The 17,056-nt window shown below is 44.9% G+C and overlaps 1 protein-coding gene across 1 annotated transcript; it reads right to left on the bottom strand.

The window, feature by feature from the left end:
* Window positions 1-5,178: 5,178 nt before the first annotated feature.
* si:ch211-214j8.12 (uncharacterized protein LOC100000539 homolog) lies at window positions 5,179-14,578 on the bottom strand. The gene is made up of 5 exons (XM_056279935.1): window positions 14,338-14,578; window positions 10,310-10,476; window positions 8,681-8,948; window positions 7,687-8,578; window positions 5,179-5,560 (listed from the first exon to the last, which is right to left on the bottom strand). The coding sequence occupies exons 1-5, from the start codon at window positions 14,576-14,578 to the stop codon at window positions 5,179-5,181; spliced, it is 1,950 nt and encodes a 649-aa protein (XP_056135910.1).
* Window positions 14,579-17,056: the final 2,478 nt, after the last annotated feature.

Below are 17,056 nucleotides of genomic sequence, written 5' to 3'. Positions count from 1 at the left end.
AGGGGTGACCTGTGGTGACGTCACTAAACTTTCCCAGCGTGTAACCAGATTAGACCAGTCTGAGCTCAGGCCCGACGATGACGGCTCACACCAAAATACACACCAACTACTCACACACACACACACACACAGTGGGACACGAACAGGCGCACAGACAAGACGAGCCACATGTACTCGAGTAACACAGGAGATCTACCGGCAGGACTGGTAGACTCTTATGTTTTCAAACTGTGAGACTTTGGAAACGCTGCTCGTAGCAGACGGTCAGGCGATTCTTCTCCGGCGCTGAAGCCATACATACTGAAGCGTGGCGAAGACCGGAAGTCAGACTCTTATCTCAGGGTGAGCGGCGACAGCCTGCACCTGCACCTGACTAATGAATTACAGGAATGGCAACGTGGCTGAGGACTCGGGGGGAGGGGGAGGGGGAGCAGGTGATCGGATCAGTGATAATGAATGGCGGGGTGCACCATACGAGCAGAGCCTTTCATATGTAGGTGATTGCCAAACCCTTTAGGGTGATTATAACAGAACCTGACATGACATTAATGAAGGCACGCGGTTCACCAAGGCCTGTTCTCTGATGCTGAACCCCATCTATTAGCAGAAGAGAGGGCCATCTAGACACTACGCGGCCTCACGCAGGAACCACGTCTCATCTTTTTTTGCAGCCAGTTAAGCGCAGAATTGAATAAAAGTGCCCAGATTCCAAATAAGTAACAGTAACGATTATAAACATGAAAAGAAAAAAAAATCATTCCCTTTAATAAGGATTCAGTATCCATACCCATATACATCAAAATTACTCCGGGTACCAGTTGTTTGCAATGTCAATTAAATCCTTGGTTAAAAGGATGTGTAACTAAATACACGATTACATTATAGAAAGGTTCTTTTAACAAAAACTACGCCGTGTCCACCTCAAGTACATGACAATTGTGTATTTTTCTCAAGACACGTCGCTTTCTTAGAACAGGAAAACATCGCTGATATTATTTATTTAAGGCACCATATCACGTTTTTCTTGAATAGCAGTTCCTACAGCCATCCATCCATTATCCGAACCGCTTACCTGCTCTCAGGGTCGCGGAGATGCTGGAGCCTATCCCAGCAGTCACTGGGCGGCAGGCGGGGAGACGCCCCGGACAGGCCGCCAGGCCGTCACAGTTCCTACATCATGTGAACATTTTCATGGGGGAGCTTGGTATTGAATGCATCAACAAGCAGTAAAACCAAGTTTTGATAAAAGGTTACAAAAATGACAGGTTAGTAATTCAACCTTCAGAACTAACATCACTCAGTGACAGACGTTAGTCAGATCTCGACCAATCAAGTGCATTTTAAAATGATTATTCAAATGACACATCCAAGTGCACATCACAGAAAGTTGAATCAGTTCATCCGGACACAAGGCTTATTGAGAGAAACGTTTCCATCACTCATCTGACCTCTTCGGTCTCAGCTGACTGCAGGTATCTCCCCCCTTATAAACAATACAGTGGCATAACGACTGAAACCAATGGTCGGTTTCATATGCAAATTGCCGTGAGCATTAACTAGAGTTTAGGGGGCTGACACACCAGGGCGTCGGCCAATGTCAGGCCGTGAATGAGCATCTGTGACCCTAGTTTTTGTCGTGTGTCCCGCACCGTTGGCACTAGTCGGACCCCTGTTGGAAGCCTTTCGGCCGATTCAGCATGTTGAATTGGTGGAGCCCGTCAGTGAGAGAGCTCACTCTGATTGGTTGTCCAGTTTAGGGAATCAGTGCAGAACGTGCATGCTAGTTGGCCCTTGGCTGTAGTCTTTGCCGTGTGTTCAAGTGCTACTTTTTGGCCCAGATGGCAGGCGATGTGATGCGAACCAACAGTCGGCCTTCATTGCCGCTAGAGGATTTGGGATCACAGCACTGTAAGATGGTGACAGATGTACTCGTACGCCCCCCCCCCCCCCGGTTCAGGGATGGTCGTTCCCTCTTCGCATAGATGTCCTCTTTGAGTCCCCGTTCAAACCAGCGTTCCTCCCTATCAAGGATGTGCACATCCTCATCCTTGAAAGAGTGGCCACTGGCCTGTAGAAGGGTGCAGACTGTGGAGTCCTGGCCTGACGTGTTAGCTCTCCTGTCTTGTGCCATCCTCTTGGCCAGTGTCTGTTTGCCCCAATGCAAAAGTCACAGCAATCCTCCTGGCACTTAACAGCGTACACTATATTGCTGTTTGTGCTGGGGGACCCGGTGAGACTGGGGAACCCATAACACACCCATGCCTCTGCCTATAGTGCTGCCCCCTGTATGTCAAGTATGTGGACTGAAGACACAGCTTCAGGAGCAGATACACTTGGTCAGCGTTAAGAGTGGTCCTATTGCTAAGGGTGGGGTCATTTTATAATTTCATACAGACTACCTCCACTGCTTCATCAACGGGAACGCACGTGAAGAGGGACTTAACATCATAAGAGGCCATTGTTTCATCCCCCTCCATAATGATGCCCCTCACCTTATCCACAAAATCCATGGTGCTCTGAGTGTGATGTTCATTACTGCCTACCAACAGGTTAAAGAATAGATGCCACAAACTTGGAGACATTATAGGTCACTGAGTTAATCATACAAACAATAGGCCATAATGCCACACCCTGTCTATGTGTCTTTAGGTAAACCACACAGACTAGGTGCAGCTTCCCCTGGGTATAATCTGTGGTACACAATTCTGTCGGTAGCATTGTCCCGTTCTAACCGCTTCAGACAATCTGTCACCTTTTTCTTACAATGCCGTGATTGCAACTGTTCCCAAGATGATGATGATGATGGGCAATTGAAACTCTAGTTAATAGTCACAGCTATTTGCAATAGTTTGCCAATTCAAAGACACAGATGAAATAATTTCAGCGTCACTTCTAATGTGAAGGTGTCGTTTTCCGTAGAAGAAGGAATTAAGTACTGCACAGACACTCGCTGTGCTGTTCAAAAGGACTGATTATTGCAAAAGTGGAAAGAGGAAGAAAGAGATGTACAGAGTCATCAGCCCCCCCCCCCACCACCCCCAAGCAGGTCTGAGTGATAAAATGTCGCCTCCTGCTGGTTAAATATATTAAAGTCCATATCTCACAGGACAAGTCAAGAAAGTCCTGGAATGATTTGGGTTCCCAAAGTCTGCACAAACTGGTGGAATCGAGGCTAGACAGAATGACATGAGTTGTGATTAGGTCAGATGGTGGGCAAACCATATATTGAGAAATCCAGACTTCTGTTAACACTGGCAACATGTTTAGACTTGTGTCAGTAAAAAAATGCTGTGATCTTGCTTTAGATTTTCCAACTGAGTGAAAGGTAGTGTTGGGTTTTGATAACTGATGGACGCAAACACATTTAAGGCTGTTAACATGTTGACTGTCTTTCTATGGCAAACCATCATAGTGCAATTACATTTATACCAGTGCAGTCTACTACTACCACTACTTTTGGCTGCACCCGTTAAGGGTCACCACAGCGGATCATCCGTTTCCATCTCTTCCGGTCCTCTGCATCTTCCTCTGTCACACCAGCCACCTGCATGTCCTCTCTCACCACATCCATAAACCTCCTCTTTGGTCTTCCTCTTCTCCTCTTCCCTGGCAGCTCCATATTCAGCATCCTTCTCCCAATATACCCAGCATCTCTCCTCCACACATGTCCAAGCCATCTCAATCTTGCCTCTCTTGCTTTGTCCCCAAACTGTCCAACCTGAGCGGTCCCTCTAATATACTTGTTCCTAATCCTGTCCTTCTTCGTCACTCCCAATGAAAATCTTAGCATCTTCAACTCTGCCACCTCCAGCTCTGCCTCCTATCAGTGCCACTGTCTCCAAACCACACAACATAGCTGGTCTCACAGCCATCTTGTAAACCTTCCCTTTAACTCGTGCCGGTACCCTTCTGTCACAAATCACTCCTGACACTCTTCTCCACCCTGCCTGCACTCTCTTCACCTCTCTTCTGCACTCCCTGTTACTTTGGACAGTTGACCCCAAGTATTTAAACTCATGCACCCTTGTCACCTCTACTCCTTGCATCCTCACCATTCCACTGCCCTCCCTCTCATTCACGCATAGGTATTTCATCTTGCTCCTACTGACTTTCATTCCTCTTCTCTCCAGTGCATACCTCCACCTCTCCAGGCTCTCCTCAACCTGCACCCTACAGATCACAATGTAATCTGTGAACATCATAGTCCACGGAGACTCCTGCCTGATCTTGTCTGTCCATCACCATTGCAAACAAAAAAGGGCTCTGAGCTGATCCTTCATGTAATCCCACCTCCACCTTGAACCCATCTGTCATTCCTACCACACACCTCATCACTGTCACACTGCCCTCCTACATATCCTGAACCACTCTTACATACTTCTCTGCTACTCCCAACTTCCACACCTCCTCTCTCAGCACGCTGTCATATGCTTTCTCCAAAGCCACAAAGACACAATGCAACTCTTTCTGACCTTCTCTATACTTCTCCATCAACACTCTCAAAGCAAACATCACATCTGTGGTGCTCTTTCGTGGCATGAAACCATACTGCTGCTCGCTAATCATCACCTCTCCTCTTAACCCATCTTCCACTACTCATTCCCATATCTTCATGCTGTGGCTGATCAACTTTATACCTCTGTAGTTGCTACAGTTCTGCACAACACTCTTATTCTTGAAGATCGGTACCAGTGTGCTTCTTCTCCCCTCCTCAGGCATCCTCTCACTTTCCAAGATTGTGTTAAACAATCTAGTTAAAAAAAAACCACTGCCATCTCTCCTAAACACCTCCATGCCTCCACATGTTCATACTAGTGCAATAATTACATTTATTATAGTGCAATAAGTATGTTTATTCTAGTACAAAAGCACACCATATTTACTTATTTGTCTTATTCGTTGTTTTAGAACATCTGTTGTTGGCTGTGATTGTCTGGATATTGTGGTTGTTTTTGTGTTGTTTTGTTTCCCTGTGTCTTTAATGCATCAGGGGCAGCGCTCTTAATTTTGTTGTATTCTATACATTGACAACAAAGGTTTTCCTCTTCCTCTCACATTTCCATAGGGGACTTCTGGACACCACTGTCTGTCAAATTCAAAGCTGAAGTCTAACATGAATATATAGTTGTGCAGTTACAAGATACTCCATTGTTCCTGTGTTAGGACCTCCCGCGTCTGCTAATACTCGCAGATTAGGTTGACATGATGGGACATTCGAAATATCATAAACTCATGTGAGGTGATTTTCCAGCAGCCGCTCAGGTCCAAGTACTTGATCCGCTTGCTCCTTTCCGCTATAGCCGTCACTGTCGTTATGGAAACATTGGTGTGGGCCAGGCAGAGCTCCTGCAGCCATGCAAGCGGCAGGGGACCAGGGTGTGAAGAATCTGCCACTTGTCGTTGGTTACAACTCGGGTTCCCGTAAGGTCTGGACATTACGTTTTGCAATACAGAATCGAGAGGGCAAGGCACGGCCACCAGAGAAACCCTCTCCAGAAAGGGAGAGCCGGAGAGGAGACACCTGATCACCCTCCTCAGAGCCCACCAGGACATGTCAGGCCTGTGTTCATAGAAAAAGCTGCAGACATAGCGAGAGAGAGAGAGAGAGAGGGGGGGGGGTTAAATCATCAATGGCAGGTGACTACTGTCTATAGCCTTCACTTTAGAATATGGATTTCTTATGTGAGGCTGTCAGAGTGGGGCATCCCCAGATAACATTTGGAGACTAAGGAATTATTTCGTTTATCTGACCTGGTTACCCAGAATTTAATGCCACTCTTGAACCAACTTGAACGCAAAACGTAATCTATGCCCCTGATTGAAATTAGGAATATTCCGCTGAGTTATTATTATTATTATTATTATTTACTATCGTGGACTAAAGAGCAGGAGAAAAATTATTCGACAGAGTTGAGAAAAATCTAATTATGCATTTCTCTAAGGAGGACAAAGTGGATCCATCCATTCATTATCCAAACCATTTGTCCTGCGCTCAGGGTCACGGGGATGCTGGAGCCTATCCCAGCAGTCATTAGGTGGCAGGAGGGGAGACACCCTGGAGAGGCCGCCAGGGCCCGCCCCCACACACCCACACACACACACACACACACACACACACACACACACACACACACACACACACACACACACACACACACCTAGGGACAATTTAGTTGGGCCGATTCACCTGACCTACATGTCTTTGGACTGTGGGAGGAAACCGGAGCACCCGGAGGAAACCCACGCAGACACGGGGAGAACATGCAAACTCCACACAGAGGACGACCCGGGATGACCCCCAAGGTTGGACTACCCTGGGGCTCGAACCCAGGATCTTCTTGCTATGAGGCGACCGTGCGAACTACTGCGCCACCGTGCCGCCCGGACAAAGCGGACGTTACAGTAAAACAGAAACTATTAAACCCTTGTAGGGATTTCCCATTTTAAGGTGACAAGCTCATCATGTGGATCTAAGTTCCTATTCCTGTTTTTGTTGCTACTCTTACAGGTATGGCTCAGTGGTGCAGACATTACAACCAGTTTCAGAGAACTATTTGAAGAAAAGCAGGCTACTGTTTTCTCTGGTAGAGTTTGGGGACATGGCTCCCCTCTTTGAGCCCCAGTACATTTTTGTGGGGAAATTTGCTGTTGTGGTTGGTCATGAATGGCTTAATTATCCATAAAAGCCTGGGAACTACAAGAGCAACATCTTAACTGTAGAAAAGGAGCCCTTTCCCATTGTATCACGAAAACAGCCACTCAACGACCTCAGTGTCAATGTCCAAATAATCACAGTTTTGGCTATTTTATGGATCCCTGCAGGAAAAGTCCCTTTTCGCTTATCAGACTCCACCTGGAGGTCAGAGTGTAAGTGGCATGTCTGCAGGTGGAAGGAATTCGACGTTTTGCTCATGAGCACATCAGCATTCGACATTTGAAACATGGGGGTTGTAGCCCAGATGCTAGAGAGTATTCTTCTCTATTTTCTGAACACACTTGACATGTCTTTTGCCAAAAAAAGTTGGGGAAAATAGCCATTATACTTGTTGTGTTATTGTATCTGTTGTTGGAGGTGGTGTTGTACTGTTAGTATCATAAGAACGACAGAAGTTAAGCAGGCCAATGCAGTGTAATATTAATTAATAAAACAGGGGTTCTTAACGGTGTTCAGACACGAGGCAATGTATCACCGAAGTTGCTGGTGTTGACAGCTTGTGGGCATATCCCCGTGTGTTCGATTCCGCCATGTAGCTCAGATGTGCTCACAACATTTTAACTAGTTGTTAAATATGTAATTCATCAATTCCATATCAATGCACGTAGCCACCTCTTTCCTGGTGTTCAATGTTTTATCAAATAAGGTGAAAAATAAGCTTGTCCTTCGTTTTTGTTTTAGTGGCAGATGGGAGCCAAAATTTGGTTTGGTGTTCCAGCTTGATAGGTAAGAAGGGAAATGCTTAAATCTGATTGGTTGTTGTTGGGAATTATGGGCAACATATCAGCCAAAGTTCAGCTTCCCTCAATTTTACACAAGTCGCCGCCCCATGCATACTGCTGAATCGCCCCTTGTCTCCCACATCACTCACTCTCATAGTAAACGAATCGAGTCTGGCAACAACTTGCCAGAGTTGCTCTATGTCGGAATGCACCTTAAGATCTCGAAGCTTGACTTACATACTTACTTACCGTAGCGTGAGAGAGGAGAGGTGAGGCAGACTTGGAAGGTTCTGATCATCTCCGTTGTCCCGCTCTTCTTCCTCTTGTAGAATGGCAGGAGGCTCAGCAGAAATGGAAAGTTCTCTGAGCTTGGGACAGGCCTGGATGACCTCCAGCAGAGGGGTGTGAGGACTGGTTATCACCCCCTCCAGGGTGAGGGAGACCAGGGAGGAGCCTACAACTTGCAGGGCAGGAAGGAGATCCACCACAGGCCCTGGGTACTGTACTGAAAGGCTCCGCAGTTGGCCTGACCAGTTCTGGAGGCCTGCGGCCAACATAGAGCCCTGGATTCTTCCTCTGTCATCTCTCTCATCATCAAAGACCAGAGTTACAGAGTGGACATCAGGGCACAATCGGACTACTGTCTCCAGGGAGGCAAAATTTATTCTCTGGATATCCTTCAGACGTAATGCAAGTCTTTCATCTACTGACCTTGACACCACACATTTTTCACCGTCTTCCACGACTCCTTCTCTTCTCGGGTTTTTCTGAGGATAGCTTGACCCTACCGCTCCTCTTGTATCACCATCTCCATCGTCACAGTCACTCTCGTGCACCTCCCAAGACAGCCTCGCTTCCTCCTCTATGTCTTCTTCATCCACCGCTCCCGCTTTGCTCTTCCGATATCTGTCCTTCTCCTGTATCATGCTCCTCCTCATTTCATCCCAGACCTCTTCAAGTGGTAGGAGTCCTTCTCTGCTCGCGAACTTCTCTGTTTGGCTGAATTCTCTATGGTAGATTAGACTACAGGCCTGAACAAGGCCCTCGATGGCCACCTTTTCCAAGAGTGGTAAGGAGAGCAAGAGGTAGGCTGCAACTGCCACCGGATCTCCCTCTTCTTCCCCAAACCCAATATCCAGAGCTTTGAGGCTGCTGAGGGGGAGCGGAGACAGGGCGGAGGACAAGGATGAGGAAGAGGGGACAGAGGAGGAAGACGGAATGGAAGGTTTAGGGGTAGATGTACAGCACAAAGATGAAGTAGAAGGACTAGCAGAGGAAGAGAAAATCCTGCCTCCTAGAGGAAGCAGTGCTGCAGGAGAAAGGAAATGACAGCGGGATATGTCTAGGTGGCGCAGCAAAGGGCAGTTGTTGGCAAGTGTCCTGATTACCCGCCCATCACAGAGGGTACCAGCCAGGGACAATGAGCGCAGGACAGGCAGAGCGTTGAGCATCCCAGCCTGGACCTGAGAAGGCAGCTGCTGTGCTCCAGTTAAGTCCAAACTGGAGAGAACCTGAGACAGAAAGAGAGGGGGAGAGAGAGAGAGAGAGAGAGAGAGAGAGAGAGAGAGAGAGAGAGAGAGAGAGAGAGAGAGAGAGAGAGAGAGAGAGAGAGAGAGAGAGAGAGAGAGAGAGAGAGAGAGAGAGAGAGAGAGAGAGAGAGAGAGAGAGAGAGAAATGAAAGAGGGAAGGTATTTGAATATTACTATATTGTTACAGGTTATAAAGATGGAAAACATACATCAGGTAAGTACAACAACTGCAAATGTTTTCCATCAATGGGTTACATGTGAAAGAAATTACATATTGTGTTCCTTTCTCCAAATAGATAACAGATTAAGCATCACTGTTTAATCAGTTGTCTCATCTGCCAACTATGATTGGCCTTTCTTAAAAAACATATGCAGTCAAAGTCTTGATTTTCCCAGCTCGGACACTGCATTTTTGCACTAACAAACACAATAAAATATATACAATATGGTATGGTTTTAGATCTACAAGTCTAGTAACTCAAAGATCAAAAAGTCTAAAAGATGTCTTTAACCTCAGTCATGTCTGTCTACACAGCATGACGTGTGGATCAATAACATTCCAAATTGGAGTTGTGCAAACCCCCCCCACCACCACCACCACCACCACCACCACCCACCCACCCACCCACGGTGCTGAGCAGGTCGAAGGAAAGGAGAACCACCCCCAGCTTCACCTAGGTGGAGTGGAGGCCAGGAGAGTTAGCAGTCTACCTCTGGGGCCTCTGAGAGTGCAGAGTCACCAAAACCACAGTGTGACTTTTCACTTCTCCCTTGGCACTATTACCGGCAAGGACTTCTGATTCACTTTCTCAACAGGGCGTGTACAGATCTCACAACCCAAAAATGTCACACAATGCATACTCAAAAGTTGATTTTCACACAGTAGCGATGGCGACTACAGTTACTTTGGCTAATTTAGATAGTGGTTTGTGAGGCTGCTGCCAGGTTGAGCCAGGGAGCAAAGTGAAGGAGACATGGGCAGAGAGGTACTGGGTCACATGATGTGATGCGCCATGTCTCATGAAGTTAGGTTTCAGCCAATATGCAGGCAGGTGGAGGAGGGGAGTTTGCGAGACTGATGGTTTTGTTAGCCGATCATAGATTTTCAACACTAACACGCCAACAGCAACAGGCTGAGCATTTCACGGAGAAGTTGAAGCTAGATGGAAATAATGAATAAGCATTTTTGGGGGAAAGAAATGACACAGATTGACATCTTAGAGGCCAGGGATGCTATGGAAATACATTTAATATGACGGCAGGTGCTCTTAAGCACTAGCTATTGAGAACTAGAAAATCATCATAAATGCCAGCCCAGATGCCAAAACCCGTTCCTGTCTGACCTGACAACGTGCAGCGATGAGGGTGCAGAGGGTAGGGGTGACTACACCAGGACAGCTTCCCAACGACAAGCCACGGAGCTGAGGGACCAGCAGGAGATGGAGCGCCGCTCTGGACAGCTGTCTCCTGGAGCACAGAAGATGTGTCAGCTCCTCCACCAGATCACCCGCTGGAGAGAGGGACAAGAAAGAGAACATTAAAATACAGAGAGGCATTAAGATTGTTGCAGAATTACACAGTTACTATGTGTCAATCTATAAAGCATACTCAAAACTTAAATTGTGGTAATTATGCTGTGGAACATAAAAAATCTTTGGAAATATTATTTTGAATATATATAGTATATATATATTGTGTTTGTGTGTGTGTGTGTGTGTGTGTGTGTGTGTGTGTGTGTGTGTGTGTTAAAAGAAACACTCAATGGTGGGGAAAGTGCTCAACAAATAAGGAGCAAAAATTATACACATACACACACACACACACACATATATATATATATATATATATATATATATATATATATAATAGCTCAGAGTTGTTAAATGGCAGAACAAGCTTGTTTCGTACTCAATCAGCTGCCAAAGGAATGGAAACGTTGTGTAAACTACTAATAACACACGTTAGTCCCCAGCTAACGGGTCCGAGGTTTTAGCCGAGCGGTTAGTGATGTCGCCTTGTGGTGCAGTACGTCCCGTATCGAATCCCGCACCGGGCAAGAAAATAACGGGTTAGAGTTGTTTACTACTCTAGTAGACAGGATGAACCTTTGGTACGATTTGGCAACGCGAGATATTTCTAGTCCGCTCATAGAACCCTTTGGCTCAGCTATGAGTCAGAAAGCTAACTTTATGCTAGCAAGATCCAAAGTCAATAACATTGCGTATGGATGAAAAACAGTTAATGTAATTTGACAGTATGTTTAACAAGACTAGCTAGCTATCTAGCCATGTCATTATCTATATATAGCTATCTTGCCATGTCATTATTTATTATGTCTTAAATCCAAATTGAGAGTACTTGAAGCTGATTTCGCAACATGTACTTGTTTTTTATAATCGGCCTGTAATTTACTTTTTTTCTAATTTTTCTTTTTTTTATCTTTTGTTTGTGTTTTCAAATGTGTAATTTTCTGTGTGATTTTGTATCTGTGCTTTCTAATTGCTGCTGCCTATCTTGGCCAGGTCTCCCTTGAAAAAGAGGTTTGTAATCTCAACGGGATCCTTCCTGGTTAAATAAAGGTTAAATAAATGTAAAAAACTGTTTTATCTCCAAATCAATATCAAGATTTTCACGAACTACTGATAAGCCATGTGTACTGTCGACGCTGCCTGAACCATGGTATATATGCTGCAGAAATTCTTTTTTTTTTTCTTTAGTTTATATTTATAGCTACAGTACACCTTTGAGCCACACGGGGGAGCTCGCTGGTATTTCTATCACGCTCGCGGTTTCCGCCATAACACAAAACACAAAAATAGACTGAAACGCTGCTCCCGATGTGCGCGCTGCGCTCTCCTCTTGCAAGCCGGCCCACTTCCCACGTCAGCGAGGCGTAAGTAAGATTAATATGATATAGGATATTTGGAGTAGGCGTGAAAAGATACAATTCAGGATAAGCAAGCAGCACACAATGGGCCTAATGACGTTTGCCGTGGAATAGAGCTGATTTGGTTAACGAATTGATTGTTGACTGTTCGAACTGATTGATTGACTTTTTCATGCTAATTGCTGCACTTCACAAGGCTTGTTCCGAGCATTTAAAAAGCCGTGAACAAGAAGTTGAAGTTGTTCGTTTTGTTCTGATGATCGTATTTATTGTAACGTGCATGGATAAGTAGACACGTTGGTCCTTGACTAGCGGGTCTGACCCTTTAGTCGAGCGGTTAGCGATGTCTCCTGCGGTGTGGGCGATACGGGTTCGCGTCCCGGCCGCGGCAGTTCCTGTGGTTGCGTTGTCCCCCGAATTCGCTACATTGGGGTCAGAAGGCCATCGGAAGCGTAGGCGCCCTGAGGCGTGAAGGAGCTGATATGCTTAAGCGCGGCCTTATTCAACAGCTTGGCCTTATTCAACAGCTTGGCCTTATTCAACAGCTTCTTATTCGCGTTTTCCATTCCACCTTAAAAGTGACGTCATGTCTCCTGGGGGGGGGGTGCTCTAATCATTTTTCGACAGACTATAAGGAATACAGTAAACGTCCTCGATCAAAAGGGGGAAAAATGAAATAAACAGTGACTGTCCAGTTTGCATTTTTGTATGGAACGGATTTCAGAAATATTAAAAAGCTCAGAATAACTAAACATGACGTTACACTATAATTAAATGATCAAATAACGTGATTGCACTTTGTGCTTACTTACCATGGTTCTCCTTCCTAACTATCCAAAAGTCGCAACATTCTGACCCTGTGGTGTAAGTAACCCTGTATAACTGCCTGCCGAAATCCTGAGGACATTTTACTGTAGCATTTTTTAATTGGGACCATCTGAACACTGCATGTGTAACACTTGCTGCTTAATTCCAATGGTTCTCTCTCCTTAATGTCAAGAATTCTTCACAATCTGACACTGTGTTGTTATAATCTGTATTATACAATATGTTTCTGTAGCATTTCTTTATTACCCTCTGAACATGGCATGTGGTCATAATGCAGTGTGACTGCACTTCCTGCTTGATTACAAAGGCTCTTCCTCCTTAACATAAGAAAGTCTCAGCGATCTGACGCTGTGGCGTCACACTCTGTATAACTGACTAACAAAATTCTGAATTTTAGGAAATTGCGCTGTAGCATTTCTTTATTAGGGACCCTCTGAACGTCCTTATTGAGGAATCGTTTGAAAAAGGACTAAACAGGGCTCCCTAAAGGCGACATAATGTCACTTTTAAGGTGGAACGGAACATTTGAATAAGCTGTTGGATAAGAATCCAATCTGAGCCTCATCTTAGTTTGTTCTTATTTATTAAGTATTTAAAACGTGTATATTGTTTTACTGATGGGAGAAAATGAAAACAATGAAATGGCCTGTTAACTCAACCTAAATGCCTTTAGTTGGTGTCACTTATAAAGTATTTAACATGTGTATGTTTTCAGTAACGCGTGCCAGCCACTCTTGCTTAGACAATTTGTTTCGATATCCGCAGGTTGTAAACCGAACGACGTTTCATGTATTGGTCTCACACAAGAACTGAGACCGAGGTAATGTATATTTTGCACACGTTTCTTCCTCTGACCGATATACGATGATATAGCTAAAGCGATGACTTGATTTGGTAGACTGAGTTTATCCCAGGGGTGAGCTAATTGCTAGCTAGCTAAGCTAATGTTAGTCAACCCCCCCCCCCCCAATGCAATCCACTGGTTAGACCAAATCTAACATTTAGTTATGAGTGTACTGATGTTATCTGAGGATTTATGAATCATTGTTCTGGCAAGCCCTGTGATGGCCTGGTGGCCTGTCCAGGGTGTCTCCTCGCCTGCTGCCCCATGACTGCTGGGATAGGATCCAGCATCCCCGCGGCCCTGAGAGCAGGATAAGCGGTTTGGATAATGGATGGATGGATGGATGGATAGATGGATGGTTGGATGGATAAAACGAAGTGATGATTGCTCAAACGTATATCTTCGAAACGGCTGGTATATTGTGATGCGGAAGTGGCAGTAAAAATGATCAGGAACGTTCATTTATGCACACATTCGCTCTTCTCATGATTTATAGATAAGGTTTGTCATTTTTAAAAAGTGGGTCCCCAGAAAAGTTTGGGAAACACTGCACATAGCATTTACTTTTCTTTTCCCTCATATCATGCCAGATTATATTGTTAAAATTGTAGATCGGCAGGGTGAAGAAAATTAATTTAATACTGTGGATGGTTCTTCCATTTTGAGTTTTTTAGGACACAAACCCCACTGTGTAGGACTGTGGCCAAGGGATGTGTAGCGGACTGCAAAGAGGTGATGGCGATTCGTATTTTTAAATGAAATGTGACATATTACACCCACACTACTGCTAAATTTTAGCCCTCTAGACTTACGTAGTATGTTGAAAGGCCCCATAATGTGCCTAAAAAGGTACCGATCCATGTAGTTTTCCGTATAGTCCTTCGCCCACAACTCTTTCATGTTGTCAGCGAGGCTAACCAGACACATCTGGGTCAGTGAAGCAACAGTTCTGTCTTCATTGGTTTCCCTCCATTTCTTCATCCTGTGCTTGCCCCCTGACGTGGCTCCAGACTTGCCCGGGGCGCTGGGTCCAGAGGCCCGGAAGAGAGGCATTTCTGGACGGTGGCTGTTGGTTGAATGTTGATGGAGGTGTAATGACACAAACACCTTCTTGTATCTACTGCATGTCGGCAATGCTTCTCTGGGTTCCTGCAGAGGATTATGAACAGTATGTCACAATGTGCTTGTGGGGTTTCGCCTGAATCACTGCACATTCATCTATGAGCAATTAAACAATAACTCATGTAATTGCAGGCACACCTTAAAAAGGTGTGTCTCATCTGTTTCTAACCCAGATGATATCACTATAAACTTCCTATGATATACTTGAACGGTCATTTATACAGAGTGTGGTCACACTCACGTATGTGCACACACACACACACACACACACACACACACACACACACACACACACAAGTGGACTTAAGAGCCTACTAAACTAGAGAAAGAGCATTTGTAGTTGAGATTAAATGCAACCTACCTGTTAAATCAGAGCAAAGAAATATGTTGGAAGATGCTAAGTTCAGTGTGGGGCTTGGAGAAGGACAGTAGTGTAATTTCAAGGTTTACATGCAGGAACCTTTGGTCGCAAAGTTGCTAATAACACTTCCTCTAAGGTTGGTTAAAGGGGCGTGTCTGCCAACATCAAGACTTCCGTTAACAAACTTCAAAATAAAACAGACTTCATGGCAAACCAAATAATATACATGGCTTGTATATAGTTCTCTGCATGTTGAATCAAAACCAGATTACGCGGAAGAACTTCTTATCTGAAACAAAATCATTTACTGTGTTCAGGATAATATTTGTCATTGCTATATATTTAATAAGAGGACGGGATATTTCAGACACGGTTATTTTAGAACCCTCTCACTCTTACATAGTATTAGGTGCGTGAAGGCAGAGGTTGATTATCCTGGCTTCACACAGCAACATGGTCAATATGTGGACACCCGAACATCACACCCATATATAAAATGCAACTTGATTGATTGATTGATTGATATGTGCTTGTTGAACCTCTCATTCTAAAACCATGGGCATTAAAATGGAGTTGGTCCCCCCTTTGCTGCTATGACAGCCATTGAGCCGGTGAGCCAGTACTGAGGTTGGGCACTGATGTTGGGGAGAAGGCTTGTTTGAATGGGGTTGAGATGAGGGCTCTATGCAGGCTAGTCGAGTTCTTCCACACCAAATTCGGCAAACCATGTCTTTATGGACCTCGCTTTGTGCACAGGGGCATTGTCATGCTGAAACGGGAAACGGACTTCCCCAAACTGTTGCCACAAAGTTGGAAGCACACAATTCTCTAGAACGTCATTGTATACTGTAGCATTAGGATTTCCCTTAACTGGAATTATGGGGCTTAACCCAAACCATGATAATCAGCCCCAGCCCATTATTCCTCCTTCACCAAACTTTATAGTCTGCCAAACCCAGATTCATCCATCAGACTGCCAGTCAGTAAAGCGTGATTCATCACTCCAGAGAGCGAGTTTCCACTACTTTGGAGTCAAATGGCGGTGTGCTTTACACCACTCCAGCCTACGCTTGGCATTGCATATGGTGATTTTAGGCTTGTGTGCAGCTGCTCAGCCATGGAAACCCATTTCATGAAGCTCCAGATGAACAGTTCTTGTGCTGACGTTGCTTCCAGGGGCAGTTTGAGACTCGGTAGTGGTCCCATTCTGTGAGGTTGTGTGGCCTCCTGCTTCGTGGCCAAGCTGTTGTTGCTCCAAGACATTTCCACTGCACAATAGCATATTTACAGTTGACCGGGGCAGGTCTAGCAGGGTAGAAATTTGACCAGCTGACCTGTTGGTAAGGTGGCATCCTATGACAGTGCCACGTTGAAAATCACTGAGCTCTTCAGTAAAACCCATTCTACTGCCAATGTTTGTCTATGGAGATTGCGTGACTGTATGCTTGATTTTATGCAACACTTTTGCAATTGGCATGGCTGAAATAGCCGAACCCACAGATTAGAAGGGGTGTCCACATACTGTTGGCCATGTAGTAGTTTATAATACATCCATCCAAATAATTTGGTTTCGAGACTTTTTCTGACACCTGAATTTCTTCTGACGCATTTTAATATGTGTTTTAGAGGTAGTTTATGCTAATGTGACACTTGCTAGCTCGTATTGTGTAGCCGCCGGGAACATGTCAGAGCTCTTGTCTGAGTTTGATTCTTTTTTTCCTTCTCTAAACTTTACCCATCTATAAAATTTCTCTTTTATCAGAAAACATACCACACAGCAATGCCACCAAACTGTCTCAGTGTACATTCTACGCCTATCCTTTTCACTGTACAATTAATCTAGTAGTTGCTAAAGGTCGATATTTGGAAAATATTTGTCAAATCCCACCTCAAAACGCACCATTTCAAACTGGCATATTCAGTCTGATTCACGCTTCGCTGAGTTTTATGCAGATGATGATTTTATACTTATCTGTTGTATTAACTTTTTGTTGTCTACCCTGCCTTGTTTTGACTTTATGCTGTCTGATACGGTGCTGCTTGTTTTT

This window comes from Lampris incognitus, chromosome 1 (genome assembly GCF_029633865.1).
Source record: "Lampris incognitus isolate fLamInc1 chromosome 1, fLamInc1.hap2, whole genome shotgun sequence".
Taxonomy (NCBI): domain Eukaryota; kingdom Metazoa; phylum Chordata; class Actinopteri; order Lampriformes; family Lampridae; genus Lampris; species Lampris incognitus.
The sequence above is the reverse complement of the archived record's forward strand: the minus strand, read 5'-3'. Positions and strand labels throughout refer to the sequence as shown.